The sequence below is a fragment of the Colobus angolensis genome, unplaced genomic scaffold (genome assembly GCF_000951035.1).
Source record: "Colobus angolensis palliatus isolate OR3802 unplaced genomic scaffold, Cang.pa_1.0 Scaffold113, whole genome shotgun sequence".
NCBI lineage: Eukaryota > Metazoa > Chordata > Mammalia > Primates > Cercopithecidae > Colobus > Colobus angolensis.
Genome location: NW_012112364.1, coordinates 35,021 through 50,713, shown reverse-complemented (window position 1 = coordinate 50,713; position 15,693 = coordinate 35,021). Strand labels below are relative to the sequence as shown.

Below are 15,693 nucleotides of genomic sequence, written 5' to 3'. Positions count from 1 at the left end.
TGACCAACATGGAGAAACTCTGTCTCTACTAAAAATACAAAAATTAGCCAGGCATGGTGGCCTGTAATCGAGCTACTGGGGAGGCGGAGGCAGGAGAATCGCTTGAACCTGGGAGGCGGAGTTTGTGGTGAGCTGAGATCGCACCATTGCATTCCAGCCTGGTCAACAAGAGCGAAACTCCGTCTCAAAAAAATAAAATAAAAAAATAAAAAAATCTTACAACAAAATAAAACCATCCAATATTTATCACAATTTTTTTCTCTCCTTGGTAACTTATTTTTGTCTGCATGATCAAGGAGCATGTTCTGGGATGAAGCTGGCCTGTTTTATTACAAACTCCAATACTAGAATGAGTGTCCCGGGGACAGGGGTGTGGGTGAATGGTGATTTGAGTACCCAACACCCAGTGGCTGCCTATTTGAGACAGAACCATTGTCTGGGAATGAATGTTTATATAAATATATAATGAAAGCACATTTAATTTGGCAACAAAGAGGGTCTAGAAAGTTCTACGAAGTCTCAAGACAGTAATCTCCCTCTCCTTTTTTTTTTTTTTGTTTTGGATGATGAAATCTGAGGACTTGTGTGAACTCTGCTTATCTGTTTAATGAGATTTTACTGCACGTGCTAACTGTGATTAGAATCTGTTTGTAAAGAATACTGAGTCATTTCAAGCTAGGAAACAAAAGGATAGAGGAGTAATGAAAAGCAAATTGAAGCTGTAAAATGTCTTTTAAAAAAATAGGAAGGAAAAAAAAAGCTCATCTGGAACCCTGCCAGAGGGCACGACCAGGGCTGGCCTCCATTATGGCGGCCATCCTGTAGCAGGGCCTGATGTAAACATTCTTCTGCTACTGTGGGTGTGTGTCAAAACATTAGTGATTGTGTGTCTGAGCCATCAGATTAACAGAATCTGCAAACACTATCTTTTCTCCTCCTCTCTCTCTCTTTCCTTCTCTCCCTCTCTCTCTTTCTCTTTTGAGACAATGTCTCAGTGTGTCCCCCAGGTTGGAGTGCAGTGGTACCATCCTGGCTCACTGCAACCTCCGCCTCCCAGGTTCAAGAGATTCTTCTGCCTCAGCCTCCAGAGTAGCTGGGATTACAGGCGTGTGCCACCACGTCTGGCTAATTTTGGTATTTTTAGTAGACAGGGTTTTGCCATCTTGAGGCTGGCCTTGAACTCCTGACCTCAAGTGATCCACCCGCCTCGGCCTTCCAAAGTGCTAGGATTACAGGCGAGAGCCACCGCGGCCAGCCACGGTCTCTTAAAACAGATGAAACAATATAGGAGAGCGGATGCTGGCAGAAAAAGGCGTAGCATTGGAAGGAGTGTTTAGACAGAATGGTTCCTGCTCCTCTTGCTCCAGGAAAAGGGCCTGGGCCTTCAGGGTGGTCACAGGGTCAGGCTGAGGGGATCCTGGAGGAGTGCCTTTCTTGTGCAGTGAGAGACCTTGTGACGCCTTGGGGCCCATACTGAAAATTACTTCTTGCCTCAATGGAGAAGGGGGAGTGGAGAAGAGTTTCAGGGGTTGTGGACTTCGGATCGGCTCCCTGGACAATGGTGGAGGGGATCCAGCGTCCTGGACCACCTCTGTTTAGATAAGAGCTTTTCCGTGAGCGTCTTGGCTCACGCTGCTTCCTGCTCTCGAGGGTCCTGTGGTCCATTCACACTCAGAACATGGCCCTTCTTCCCAGCCTCTGCTTTTCCTTCCTCCTTGCTCCTTCTGCTGGCTTCTAGAGTGAATGCCAGCAATCCCCGCCCCCTCCCAAGCCAGACACTCTCTCCCTCCCAGCTCCCTGCTCTCCTTCACACAGTCCAGGGCCAGGGGATCCTCACGGGCCCGCACGTGGGTAACTGAGAGGCTAAAAGAGTGGGTGCTTACTTGGCTACACCCAGATAGGGGCCTCACAGAGGACACCTGTTTTGTTCATTCACTTTTCTTCTTACTGAAAGAATAGTCGGTGAGGAAGGGTGATTTGAGAAATAAGAAATCTTTAAGAAAAAATTAGGAGCGCCTACAAAAAATATCCTTTAACACATTCAAGAAGGAGGCTTAAAATAGTAGCTGCAGTTACTCAGTGGAGAATATTTTAAGCTATCATTATATTTTGTTCTCACAAAAAGGAAGAGAACAACTTACTTCTTATTTAGTGGTCAATACCGAAACATCCAGAAAGCTTTTGGGAGTGGAGGTAGGGAATCACAGGTTAGCATAAGGAACATAGATTTTGGAGCTAGTCAGACCTGAGTTGAAATCATGGTTTTATAACATTCCAGTTGTGTAACTCTGGATGTCAAAAACCTGACTACAGGAATCGTAGTCACAGAAGATTGCTCGGAGAACTTAGCAGTCTTGTTGATTTCTTGTATCATTCTAAAATTTTGTCCTTAGATCACACCAGCCCACAAAATCACTTGTAATAAATTCTGCTTTGGCGCTATGGCATTGGCCAACATTGAGGGATGTTAGTTACCAGACCTGACACTCACTGTGGAAGAAGTGTGGTCAGGAAGTTTGCCTACTATTAGTGTCCCACAGCACATGAGAGAAGAAATCATTTCTCTTGGATCTCAGTTCTCTGAAAGGTATCTTATGAGCCCGTTAATCTTGCAAATGTTTGTTTCACTTCTCTTTCTTGCTCTTGACAACTGGAAAGTAAAGCCTGTGGGCCGTACCTCCATACTAGTCTTACCCATTTTTTCACTTCACCAAGGCTGCTTAGTTATGTATTGTCCTTTTTGTGAACTACCTCAAATTCTTTGGGAATGGATGTGTTCTTAGCATAACCAACTCAAACAAGCAACCCCAAGCTACCATGTCTTACTAGTTTTGTTATAGGCACTAAAAATGCACACATAAGGGAAATAATTTAAATAAAGAATTGAAAGAAGATTGGTTTGACATCAGCAAATATCAGGGTGATACTAAATGTGTAACACGCTTAGCACAGTGCCTGGCACACAGGAAACAAACCATTAATGTTGGTTGTCAGTTTATTATCTGATTTCATCAAGAGCTACTTATGTACACACCAGGACTATGTTTTATTCAGCATTAGAGCTTTGGTGCCTGGCCCAATCACCTGGGAAATAGTGGGTGAGCAACACTTGTCTTTTGCTCAGTTAACTCCCCGATGAGAAGAGTGGGTCCTGCCAAAGAATGGCCAGATGAGATGTGGACCCAACCCCACATCAGATGTCAACCCTACCTCACATTAGATGTCAACCGTGCCATCTACACTTATCTCAAGTGTGCTGAAAAAGGCGCTCTAGTGACTGTCAAATGACCTCACATGCACCCCTGACCTAAGCACGATGTCACCACCATCAGCACCTCTCCATTTGCAATGATAAATATTAATGGATACATGGGATCTGCCAGTGCCCTGACGAACCTCAGCATAGCAGTGTCAGCACCTGACAAACCGATAGTCATGGACAGTTTCAACTCAGGCAAGGATGCTGACATGCAAAGCAGTGTCATCAAGTCTAATGGCAAATAGGAAACTGACTGGCAATGGCCTCCTCTTCTTGCCTATCTTCAAAGATAGGCAAAAATATTGGCTTGTCAGTAACACCACCATGTTTGCCAGGCTCGGTGGCTCACGCCTGTAATCCCAGCACTTTGGGAGGCCAAGGCGGGCGGACCACCTGAGGTTGGGAGTTTGAGACCAGCCTGACCAACATGGAGAAACCCTGTCTCTACTAAAAAAAATAAAAAAATTAACTGGGCGTGGCGGCGCATGCCTGTAATCCCGGCTACCCAGGAGGCTGAGGCAGGAGAATTGCTTGAACGGGAGGCGGAGGTTGCAGTGAGCCAAGATTGCGCCATTGCACTGCAGCCTGGGCAACAAGAGTGAAACGCCGTCTTAACAATAATAATAGCACCATTTTATTCAACTGAAACAGAATTTGCTCACTCTTATTTCATGTAAGATGTAAAATCACACCCCCTGCAAGAAGCAGATGATTTAATTCCTTCTGTTATTTAGAAACATATATGTTTATTAAAGAGACAAGTCAAATTCATGGAAAAATATCAGAATACAATTGAGCACAGGCAAGTAAAATGATAAGAGCCCATATACTACTATAGGCTGAACAAGACTTGAGTGATTGACCATTTGAATAGCTGAGATAGAATTCACCAACTAGAGTAGCTCCTTGGATACTGTAACTCCTTTGATTTCCCTAAATAATCTGAAACAGCCACCATTTCTGGTCCCATTCTGATTTCTTTGGAATAAACAGTCAGAGGACCTGTCCCAAGATGCAAATATATTTCCTGGGAGAACATTAACCTAATAGCACGGATCATCTTGTCAGGACATTAGTGTGTATATGATGCCACTTCAGAGGGAAGTGGCTTTGCAGTGGGCAGCCCTAGAGCTGCCTAAAAGTACTAGAAGTACCAGGTACCTTTCAGCAAACAAACTTAGCACTTGCAATGTGCCAGCCATTGTGCTAAGTACTTCACACCTATGATCACATTTAACTGCTCAAACAACCTTATGATGTCAGTACTGTCAACTCCATTTGCAGATGAGGAAACCCAGACTCAGAGAGGTGGTTTATTTTGCCCAGAATCATACAGCCAGTGGATGCCAGTAGGTGGCAGAGCCAGGACTCAGGCAACAGAGCCCACGTCCTTAAACTCTAAACTATGTTGCATCTCTTGATGTCACCATACCAGTTTTTAGGATTGTGAGCTTTTGATGTCACCATACCGGTTTTCAGGATCGTGAACTTTTGACTAAAAATGACTCATTTTAATGTTTAAGTAGTTGTGACACAACCAATCATGGTACTGACAAATGATATGCTTTCAATTGCCTGGTTGATGTCATGCTGGAAGGCTGCTCACTTACAGGCTCTTTGACATGTTGACCAGGACTAGTGTCCTAATAAGATACTCAAACTCTCTACCTCATCTGGAAAATGGTAATAATTCTAGCATTTGTCTTAGAGAAGTTCTGTGATAATTCAATGAGATGATGCATATAAAACACGTATCCAGCACTTAACATCTCATAAGTAAATGCTTAACTTAGCTATAAAGAAAATAAAAGTAGAAACCCCAGGCTATACAGCCTCTTTCAGCCACCACCTTCTATTATATCTAGATGGTCTTTAAACACCAATTTTTGTTTTCCTCACGCTACTTGTTCAAGGACTTTTTTCATACTCACAAGGGCTGATTTGTCAATAAGGTCGCAATCACTGATCATCATATGTAATTTTCAGTGATGATGACAAGGCAAATGGAACATTAAAGACCTTAGAAATTGAATAATATGCACCCATGTAATGTTTTTTAAAAGGGTGAGTGAAAACCCAAGCCTTTGATTTTCAGGCATGGAGGGTAGAGTTTCTGAGATACAGTGCGCATCCCGCAGGTTGAAGGAGTGCCACAGGTAGAAGACCACCAATAATGAGTCTGTGGAAGCCCATCAGCCTGGAAGGAGGGACAAAGTAGGTTTCTGGCCAGTAGATAGCAGAACATCCAGGCACTAGCCAGGCACTGCCTGGCTCAACCATTCAGCCTCCATTGAAAAAATTTCACATCAGATCCAAAATTATCTTTCCAATTTTGGTTTTTATTTTTTCTCAACCCAAATCTGATGAACCAATCACATTAATCTCTGGCAAGTTCTTTTCAACTTTCCAACCTGTTTGTATGCCTGTGTCACTGCATCACGACTTTGTCCCTCTCCCCTTCCATTTAACTTTCCAAGACCTACTCATCCTCTTTAGGGCCCAGATCCCACCTCCTCCTTGGTGCTGCCTCTAAACTGCAGCACTCACCATCTACCACTCATAGTTGACTTGTTTGGCCAGATTATAAGCACCTCCCATGGAGACTCAATACAGTGTTATGGTGGAAATAATAGTAAACAGGAATCAGAGACATGCATCTAGTCCCAAGCTTGCCATTAACTAACTGTGAAATGAGATAACTATTTATCTTTGAGCCACAATTTCTCACCTATAAAACAATCTTTTTAAAAATTAAATCTTTAACATTCCTTAATTCCTTTTTTTTTTTTTGAGATGGGGGTCTTGCTATGTTGCCCAGGACTCTTGGGTTCAAGCAGTCCTCCCGCATAGCTGAGATTACAAGAGCACGCCACTGTGCCTGGCTCAAATTCTTCAATTCTGAGTGAATTAATTATTTGCAGTGACTAGGTCAAGGCATGCCGAGGCTGAAATTAGCAGCCTCCATGTCCCCATTTCACTCCCTCATCAACTGTAAACCCTCATGTTTTTTCCTTCGTTTTCTTTTGACCCCTCCTTTTCATCGCCTTTAATTGCTCTCCTGCCTAAATAGCCATGAGCTTTGTGAGGCCCACTGAGGGCTGAGTGCTTGCTGAATCCTAATTCAGAACATTAATTCCGAACAATAAATGAGAGAATGGGGCTTCCCTGCCCTGCAAGAGATCAAATACCATTGGATGGTGCAAAAGTCACAGAAAAGGACAATACAAATAGGGGAAAGTGCGCACAATAAGCAAGTGCATTAACTGTGAGTTAGACTTGCCTCCCTCCTGAGGCTGGAGGCACTGCTCATCCCAGTGGAGTTTATCCTCCAGTTTCTACTCCCACCTGCAGATCTGGGGCCCAAACCAGCTGTAGGTCACCACCGGTGCCCGAAGATATCATGAAATTCGAGCCCAATTCACCGATTTACTGCTCGCATTTTTCTCCTTTCCTCTCCCATTCTCCGCTCAACTCTAACTCAACAGATGGGCCAGCTCTAACTCACTACAGACAAGAGCAAACCCCCCAGGTTAGGCAGGCGCCCTCCCAAACCTACTCCCTGCAGACTTTGGCTCTTTCCTCTGGGAATCCACAGAGATCTCCTCTGAGGACTCGTATGGGACACCAGGGAAAAGTAACCTTCTGGAAGGCCAATGCATCTAGCCCCTTGTCTTTTATTTATGTATTTATTTGAGACAAGGTCTCACTCTGTCTCCCAGGCTGGAGTTCAATGACGACACTGCAGCCTCGACCTCCCAGGCTCCAGCCTTCCTCCCGTCTCAGCCTCCTGAGCAGCTGGAACCATAGACACATGTCACCATGCCCAGCTAATTTTTTTATTTTTATTTTTTTGTAGAGAGGGGGCCTCTCTATGTTGCCCAGACTGGTCTCCAACTCCTGGGCTCAGCTGATCCTCTCACCTCAGCCTCCCACGTGCTGGGATTATAGTCATGAGCCACTGCACCCAGCCCTCCCTCTTTATACCATCATCTGAAAACATCTGAGAAATGACTCCCTGAGCTTCAGTTTTACTTATGGGAAAAGAGGGGAAGTAATCACCATTCTGTGGAACTGTTGTACAGATTAGAGATAATGTGTGTAAAGGGATGAACATGGCTTTTGGCACTAAAGATGACTTGTTGATTAAGTCTATCACAGCTATTATAATGAGGTAGACCATTGCATTCAAGGTGGCAAAACGTCCTAGGAGGCTTCTAGAGAAAGTATGAGGAAACAAGGGCTAGTGATGAGAAGTTCATTATAAGGCACTGTCAGGGCCAGAGTCTAAATCCATCATGCCCTTTCCATCTTCTCAATCCAACAGGTTCTGCATTGTCACCTAAAAGGACACTGATTTTACATTAAAGTCACCTAGATACCATATTTTAAGGAAAAATTCTACCAAGTCAGTGAAGATACACTAAAATGTAGATGCCCAGGCAGAGGTGCATGTTTTATAAGTGATTTGTTCTACTTATCCATCACCTAAAGATCTTGTGTCAGGACATTAGTTTCTAGATTCAATAATAAAAATGCTCATTCAATCTATGAATTTGGCCAAAGAAAATCTGAAAGATTCTGCCAGTCTTCTTAAGGAATCTTCCCAAATTGTGTGTCACTATCTTCTGGTAACCTGAGAAGCTACACTGAATCTTGCTGGAAAGATCACTATAAAAACCATCCAGTGGCCGGGCGTGGTGGCTCACGCCTGTAATCCCAGCACTTTGGGAGGCCGAGGCGGGTGGATCACGAGGTCGGGGATCGAGACCATTCTTGCTAACACAGTGAAACCCCGTCTCTACTAAAAATACAAAAAATTAGCCGGGTGTCGTGGCACGCGCCTGTAGTCCCAGCTACTTGGGAGGCTGAGGCAGGAGAATCACTTGAACCCAGGAGGTGGAGGTTGCAGTGAGCCTAGATCACACCACTGCACTCCAGCCTGGGCGACAGAGCAAGACTCCATTTCAAAAACAAAAAAACAAAAAAACCATCCCGCATAGATTTCCTGTGACTCAGCCTTTTGGTTTAACTTAAAACACATAATGAAATGTTTGATAGCAATTACAGGAGACAGTTAACTCATTAGAAACAATTATTCGTCAGATTCACTGTATTACTAAGAAGACTGGGAAAAGGAGGAAAATCTCACAAAGCATAGAAAAGTGGCAAAGGGGCCTTTGGTAAATGAACTCATGCTCTGTTCTCAGGACTTTGTATGAAATATTAATCAGGGCTGTTGTTTGAACATTCACATTGAGCAGCATGTACTTCCTCGTCCAGTAATTAATTATATAACAGAATGCAAGAAGTTTCTCATTAGTAAGTGAACATTCATTTTTGGCTTGTGATGAAAGCCTCCTGTATAAGATGGCCAGTTTTATTTGGCTGTTTGTTCAAGCTCAAAGTCCTGCTAAAGTGGTCTTTGGTCAAGTGGTCTTCTTTAAAGTACTCATTTTGATTCAAGGTTTTGTTTGTGGCAAATTAAAATTCTCTGTAGCGTGGCTGAATTGAGACTGCATACCCAGGCACACACTGTATTGAATGTATGTTGAGACACATGGATGGATACAAATTTTATGTATACTTAGGAAGAATGTGATCAATATTTAAACATGAGGTATGTGACCGTATTTCCACAAGAAGAGGTCTTAAATTACAGCTTCCCTCAGACATCTGACCTACATTTTGCCCCCAGGAAATGTTGACTTTTTCAATCTTTATATTGTTAAAACTTTCATTGTGTAGATGTAAAATAAAATATGGGACATAAAACTGTTACAGCATAAAAATAATAGACATTGATGTTGGCAGTCAATTAAATTTGGGTCTTTGAGTACATTTCTAATTAACTACCATTAACAATTGTCTTGTTTCTGTCCTGTTAATTTTACATACCCCACTGATGCGCCAAACTATGTTTCCCCCAAATGATCTATCCCTAACACATCCCTAATGACTCAGGCCCTCCTTTCTTTGCCAATTTTCTGACGTACACAATAGAGAAATGCAATTAGGCAAGTCCCTCTCAGAAGCCCTTCTCAGAGTTCCTAGATGCCTCTGCTTTTCTGATATTGTAGGCCACCCCCCCGCCATCCCCAGATGGAAGGCAGTAAACCACCCTTAGAGTGGTTAGCTTTCTCTTGACACCATCCACCCGACCCCCGACAGTACTCTACTGCTGGGGCACACGAAGAGTGTTTCAGACATGGGACGTCACATTGTCACTGAGAATGGCGGTAAACATTATTTTCTAGTTAACTTCTAAAGCATGTGATTAGTTTAGACTCCAGTCCTGACCTACTTTCGAGTTTTGCAAGTAGTTCCTTGAGAGCCATGTATGTCTCATAGATTTTTCTTAGAAAACCCACCATTTTATCTAAGAAAGTCAAAAGAATAATGTTCTCCCTCAACCTTCCATGAGTTGAGAACCCAGCATTTTTCACACCCTGAAGAGACCCATTGGCAAAAGACCAAATAAAGCAGGCAAAGCTTTAGAGCTAACTGGGCAGAGAATGAGAATGCCTTCATTTGTATGGGCTGGACCGAGGCTGGCAAGGTGGTCCAGGTGGGCACTGCAGAAAACATGGCTTGGCCCCAGTGGTGGAGGAGCTGCAGCACCATCTTTTTTTTCCTTACTGGGCCCTTATTAACATCATAATCATGGAGTCAGTTCTGTGTCACAGAGTTTGTACCTCCATTTAAGACTTTTCTGACGGCCATTCTACTTTCATAAGTTGAAATTTTCTATTAATTTGTCACCGATCCTCAGAGTTAATGGTCAAATTGCCTTACAGTTTATAAGGAACAGAAGGAAGTGTGCAGCCACTGGGAAATACTTTCAAGCCTTTTTGAAGGAAGAAAATATAATTTGCAGTGATTTTCTAAGTTAACTCATTCATAGCTGTGTATGATAGGAAAGGGGAAGCACAGCCATTGCCATTTACAGAAGGGGAAATAGAAACACAGATTAATGAAATGGCCAAGATCACACAGAAGTTAGGGACTGTGCCAAGAATAGGACCTGCTTCCTTGATTCCCAATTCTCTGTCTTTGGGAGGGTGTAGGAGATATTTTACAGGTACATATATAGATCCAATAAGCAATCACCAACTAGGCTTAATCTTGTATAATGCAAACATAAATGCTAAAGACAAGTGGCATTTATCTTTATGTTTTACACACGGTTGGTGCCTAATAAATATTTGTGTGATGAGCAGATGGTTGACAGTATATTTAGATTGAATATCAGTGACATGCCCAGTTGCTTTGTAAGATGTCAGCAATATTAATGTAATGTAGATAGAAATGTTTCTCTACATATTTTGAGTAGTTATCACAGATAGCTTATAAAGAAAATGAGATTGTTCACAAAGAACCCAATGTTACCTAAGTTTTTTTTTTTTCCATTAGAGGGGAATAACACAGTATGTGGTACAACTCTGTCTATTATAATCAATCAGTGTTACTTCTTCCTTTGAAATTACAATTTGTGATAGATGGGGAGAGAGATCTAAGATCTAAAGAATGTGTGCTCTCAAAACAAAACTGCAGTAATCAAAGGCTGCAGGCATTGAACCTCCCTAGAGTGAAGACCCAAACACTCAACATTTTAGAAACAGATCTTAGTTTTAGAAAGAAGAAAAGACAATCCAGAAACAACCAGGTGGACTCTGGACACCCATGGAGGAGGTGATCAGAGCTCATGAGAGCACCAGGAAGGAGGTCAGCAGAAGCCCCCCACCATCCCCTGTTTGTGGGGAACAGATGAGCACAAAGACCCACTCAGGCCACACAGTCAGCTACCCGAGGGTCTCCTTGGTATTCAAGCACACATAAAGAAAAGTAGCCTTCCAACATCTTAGATTCTTCCTGAGAAAAGAGTGATCTGCAGTACACACTGATTATGCTATGACTGTCCTTGCTCCATCCTCTCCTTGGTTCCTCAAATCCACACTTTCCATTCCCCAGAGAAAGTCCCCTTCCCTCCAGTCCTGTATTACTATTGTTCCTTTAGAAACCAACCAACCTCCTTGCCATGGACAACCTTATCTAAATAGTATCTCCTGTGAGGCTGCATCAGTACTGTGGCAGAGTTCACAGACGACTGTAAGGTCAAGTGGAGCTCAGTCCACCGGGGGTTTACTAGTACTACTTAGTTGTTCAAAATGCAGGGGGAACGTGAAGTTCTGGAGATCGAAAGTGGACTGGTCCAGCAGGCATCAGCTCCCCTACACGCCCACTCAGCCCACCCCAGCCTCAGCCAACCCACAGGGCAGAACCACTTCCTCTCATGACAGGAAAACAATGAATGGGGCAGGCCACATGAACTGGGAGAATTACTTCATTCCCTCATGACACCCTTCCATTTACTCTTCCTTTTACTTTTGCCTGACTCTTCTGTAGTTCCTTAATTTTTCTTCTTCTGAAAAGTCATATTTTCCTCAATTCCACAGCCACCCTCCACCCTAGACCTACTAAATTACTATTTTTAAAGCACAACAAAACTGTATTTTACATTCCATAATTTACATTCATTTCTCAGAAATGTTTGGTAAAACTGCTAACTGTTGTGAAACTAGCTCTATAGTAGGCAGAAATATCCTTTCAAGTTCATTAAAGGTTCTTGGGTCTTATTTAAAGAAATGTACCCCAATGCTAGCAATGATTACAACCTTGAAAATCTGTGGCACTCTGTAACTTTCTAAATATATTACCTTATTCGATCCTCATAGTCTTTCTATGAAGTGTGTATCATTATCTTTATTTTATATGAGCAGAGGCTGTAAACTACAGACATGTGGAAGGCACTATATGCTTAACATCCTTATGATGCTCTCTGGCTTTTTGCTGAGACTCATGGGAGCAGATTTAGGAATATCTATTTAGAAGTCTACCAGTTGACTGAGGATGAGAAAAGTAAAATATTCCACCTCATTCAGTGTTGATGACTTATTTTGGTGTTATTAATATTCAAAAGAAATATCGTAGTTTTCTTATCATTTTTCTTTTCTTTCTTTTTCTTTTTTTTTCCTGAGACGGAGTTTTGTTCTTGTTGCCCAGGCTGGAGAGAAGTGGTGCAGTCTCAGCTCACTGCAACCTCCACCTCCCAGGTTCAAGCAATTGTCCTGCCTCAGCCTCCCAAGTAGCTGGAATTATAGGTGCCCGCCCCTACGCCCGGCTAATTTTTGTATTTTAAGTATGTTGCCCAGGCTGGTCTCAAACTTATGACCTCAGGTGATCCTTCTGCCTTGGCCTCCCGAGGTGTTGGGATTACAGGCATGAGCCACTGCACCTGGCCCCGTTTCCTTTTTTTAATGCAAAAAAAACTGAAAAGGGGAAAGATTCTGCTTTATTTCTTCTTGGTTCATTTCCTGTTTGAGTTTAAAAGTAATCATCCTTTCCTTCCTCTCTTTTATTCCTCATGTTTTATAAGAACAAATTCTGGGCAAAACGAAAACCACAGTATTACTCAGTTAAAACTTAGCTCGCTTTCATAAAACATTTTGCCACTTTTTTTTTTTAAAGCGTGACATTTTTAGTTGAACTGTCAGTAGTTATAAAATAGCTTAATATATTTAAATATTTATTAGACTCTAGGAAACTAAACAATTTGAGTTAGGTCTGAACCTCTTTCTATATTAGATACATTAACTGTCTGGCCATATTAAACCAATTAATAGTTTTGAGTTCCTTAAACAATTACATTCTGCCCTCAAACTGAACAAATGCTTTGGCCGGGGGTATATAGAGATACGCCTTTTCACTAGAGCCTAAAATTTAAATGCCGGGAATTATTCTACATATTTGAGAGTAATGTGCATATATTAGTCACCCAATCTCTTTTGATGATTATGTATAGACACCAGTATGCAAATATGTTACCATATTACTCAAACTAAGTGCAATAGAGCATTTCTTATTCATGTGTTACTAAAATTCCTGTCTACAACTGAATCTGAGTTAATCTAAGTATATACAAATATATTTATATAAAGACATATTTGAGAACTTTTGGTAATTAAAGAGGACTTCATTTATCTGTAAATTTTAGCTTCATCTCTCTGACAGAGTGAAAGAGTGGTTCTGTTTATTTTCTAGTGTACAAAGTTTCTACGTATATTTTTGAAACATTTCTAGTTAACTGTACTGATTTAACCACCAAGCACCAAATTAGTACCTGCTGACTAATGTACATCAAGTTCTCATTCTTGTACATCAAAGATGTGTACATTTTTGGCAGATACTTTCAAGCAGCAACATATTAAAGAAATAAAGCACATGCAACCTTAAACTTTCATTTCTGATCAGTCTTGTAAGTAGTGAAAAAAAATGCCTTTAACAGAGAATAATTCACATGGCCAACAAACATTTAAGGTAATGCTCTGAGTCTTGAGACCACTCTGAAAGGAAGAAGACATCTTTTCAGGCCTTGGCAAACTTACTCCGTAACACAGAAGAAAGATCCCATATACCACAAATAAACTGGAGAGAAAGCTAATGTTTACAAAGTTCCATTCGAGCTGGCCTGATTCTCCAAACCACATTTTATCAGCATCACTTAAGCCCAAATTTATAACATTATGTTCTATCACTCATAATTGTTATTTTCTAACATAGTTACTAGTTCTAATCCTAGATAGAACAGAAATTTTAGATTTAATATTGCAAAAATAAAATGTAAATACATTTAGAAAAGGCTCTGTTATTCCAGAAACATTCAACTCTACACTTTTATCCAAATCAAATAGCTTCAATTGTTTAGTTATTTTTTGATTTATTTGCATGTTAGGTTGGCACATATGTCAAGACCCTAAGAGGATGGGTCCATTAATACTGATGCATACCCCAAATTTGCAAAATAGTATAGAATTTCAGTAGATCTCACTGTCTTTTGCGTTAAACATTCACAGTGGTAAAGAAGATATTTAAGATTTTTAAGTCCTTTATATTTCTATTATTAGAAAATGACAGTCAAATGAGAAATCAGATGTGTGGAAATAGCTACTTTCCAGGAATTCCATAACTCACCAGTAACTTTCCACTCTGAGAGTAACACACCCTAAGCAAAACGAGTTGGAATTGTGGGAATAATCTAGAAAATCAAATAGCCACTTCTATTTGTTTACATTAGAATTATGCTTTGTTTACTTTTCCTATCAGTTTTTTTTTTTTTTAAATAACAATCCTCCTGAACACTCTGCAAGTGGAGTTAAAAGTAAAAAAGGAAAATAGTTTGGCATAATGATAATTCTTGGGCAGTTTCAATAATACCTTATTGTTGCACCCATCAATTCTATTCCTGTTCTTCAAATTAGCTCCCATGAACTATCCTTAGTATCATTCCTCTAGACTAAACAAAAAGAGGAAAAAGCAAACAAGGCTCAGTCATCAACAGGATGCAAAGAAATGTTGCACAATTAGCAGAGGGTGGGGATGTATTCACTTAGCAAATATACACTAAGCATCTACTGTGTGCCAGCCTTCACCCAGCCCAAAGACACAGGGGTACTCTCAGTCAGCTCTTGGCTTAGAGAGAGACAAACCTGTGTGCATCGAGCGATGTAACAATGGTGTGAACAAAGTGCTGTTCACACTGAGGAGGAAGACGTGATTCTGAATGAGGCAGTCAGGAGAGTTCACAGAGAAGGCGACGTAAGAGCTGAGCCATGGGATTTGATAAGTAAGGCCCTCTTAGGAGGCAGGCAGTGGGTGGAAGTGCATTTCAGACAGATGGAAGAGCAAAGCCCGAAAGTAGGACACATAGTGATCATCGGTGTTGGGAAGAACTTGGATCATATCCAAAGAATACAAAATGAACAATGGGAACGCTAATGCAACTGACCTAGTGGTATAGCCAAAGTCTAGGGATCTTCAACTGAGAAACAGGATACCAGAGTTCCCACCTGAGCTCATATAACAGCTCATGGGAGGACCTTAGTTTTGTGCTTGTGCTTCTAAAACTGTAAACCAGAGAGAAAAATTATGAAATTGTTAGCCAATGGTAAGGTATATTCAGTAAGAAAGAAAGTAGCTGTTGCCCACCTTTTTCCAAGGCAGGGAGAGCCTTGCCTCAAATATACAGTACACCCTATCTGCAGATTCCCATCTGTGTCCATTAAAAAAAATCTTAATTACAGGTATCAAAAAGTATTTGAAAGTTAGTCAAAAAACTGACTGTCCCTACCTTGCTTCAGAATGATTATGGTTACAGGGGTGCCAGCACCACTTGATTGTAGGTTGAGGGATACCGTATGCGGTACAAGTCAGGATTTGTCTGCTGCCCAGTGGGTAGAGAGCTGGGTCTGGAAATGATGACACGGCCTTTTCATAAATCTGGGGTTTCACTGGAAAGGAGATGAAGAACGAGACAGAAGTCAAGAGCTGTTCTAATGACCTTCTCCTGGGCCACACATGAAGGACCACATTCTCGCTGG

At 41.6% G+C, this 15,693-nt stretch overlaps 1 protein-coding gene across 1 annotated transcript in view; it reads right to left on the bottom strand.

Moving 5' to 3' along the window:
* LOC105524018 (vascular endothelial growth factor receptor 1) overlaps positions 1–15,693 on the bottom strand; it is a gene marked incomplete at its 5' end in the record, with an annotated part of 163,356 nt that overhangs the window by 114,646 nt on the left and 33,017 nt on the right. Inside the window, one exon of the mRNA XM_011959103.1 lies at positions 15,444–15,603. Coding sequence (XP_011814493.1) covers positions 15,444–15,603 — 160 coding nt within the window. The remainder of the gene's footprint in view (positions 1–15,443; positions 15,604–15,693) is intronic.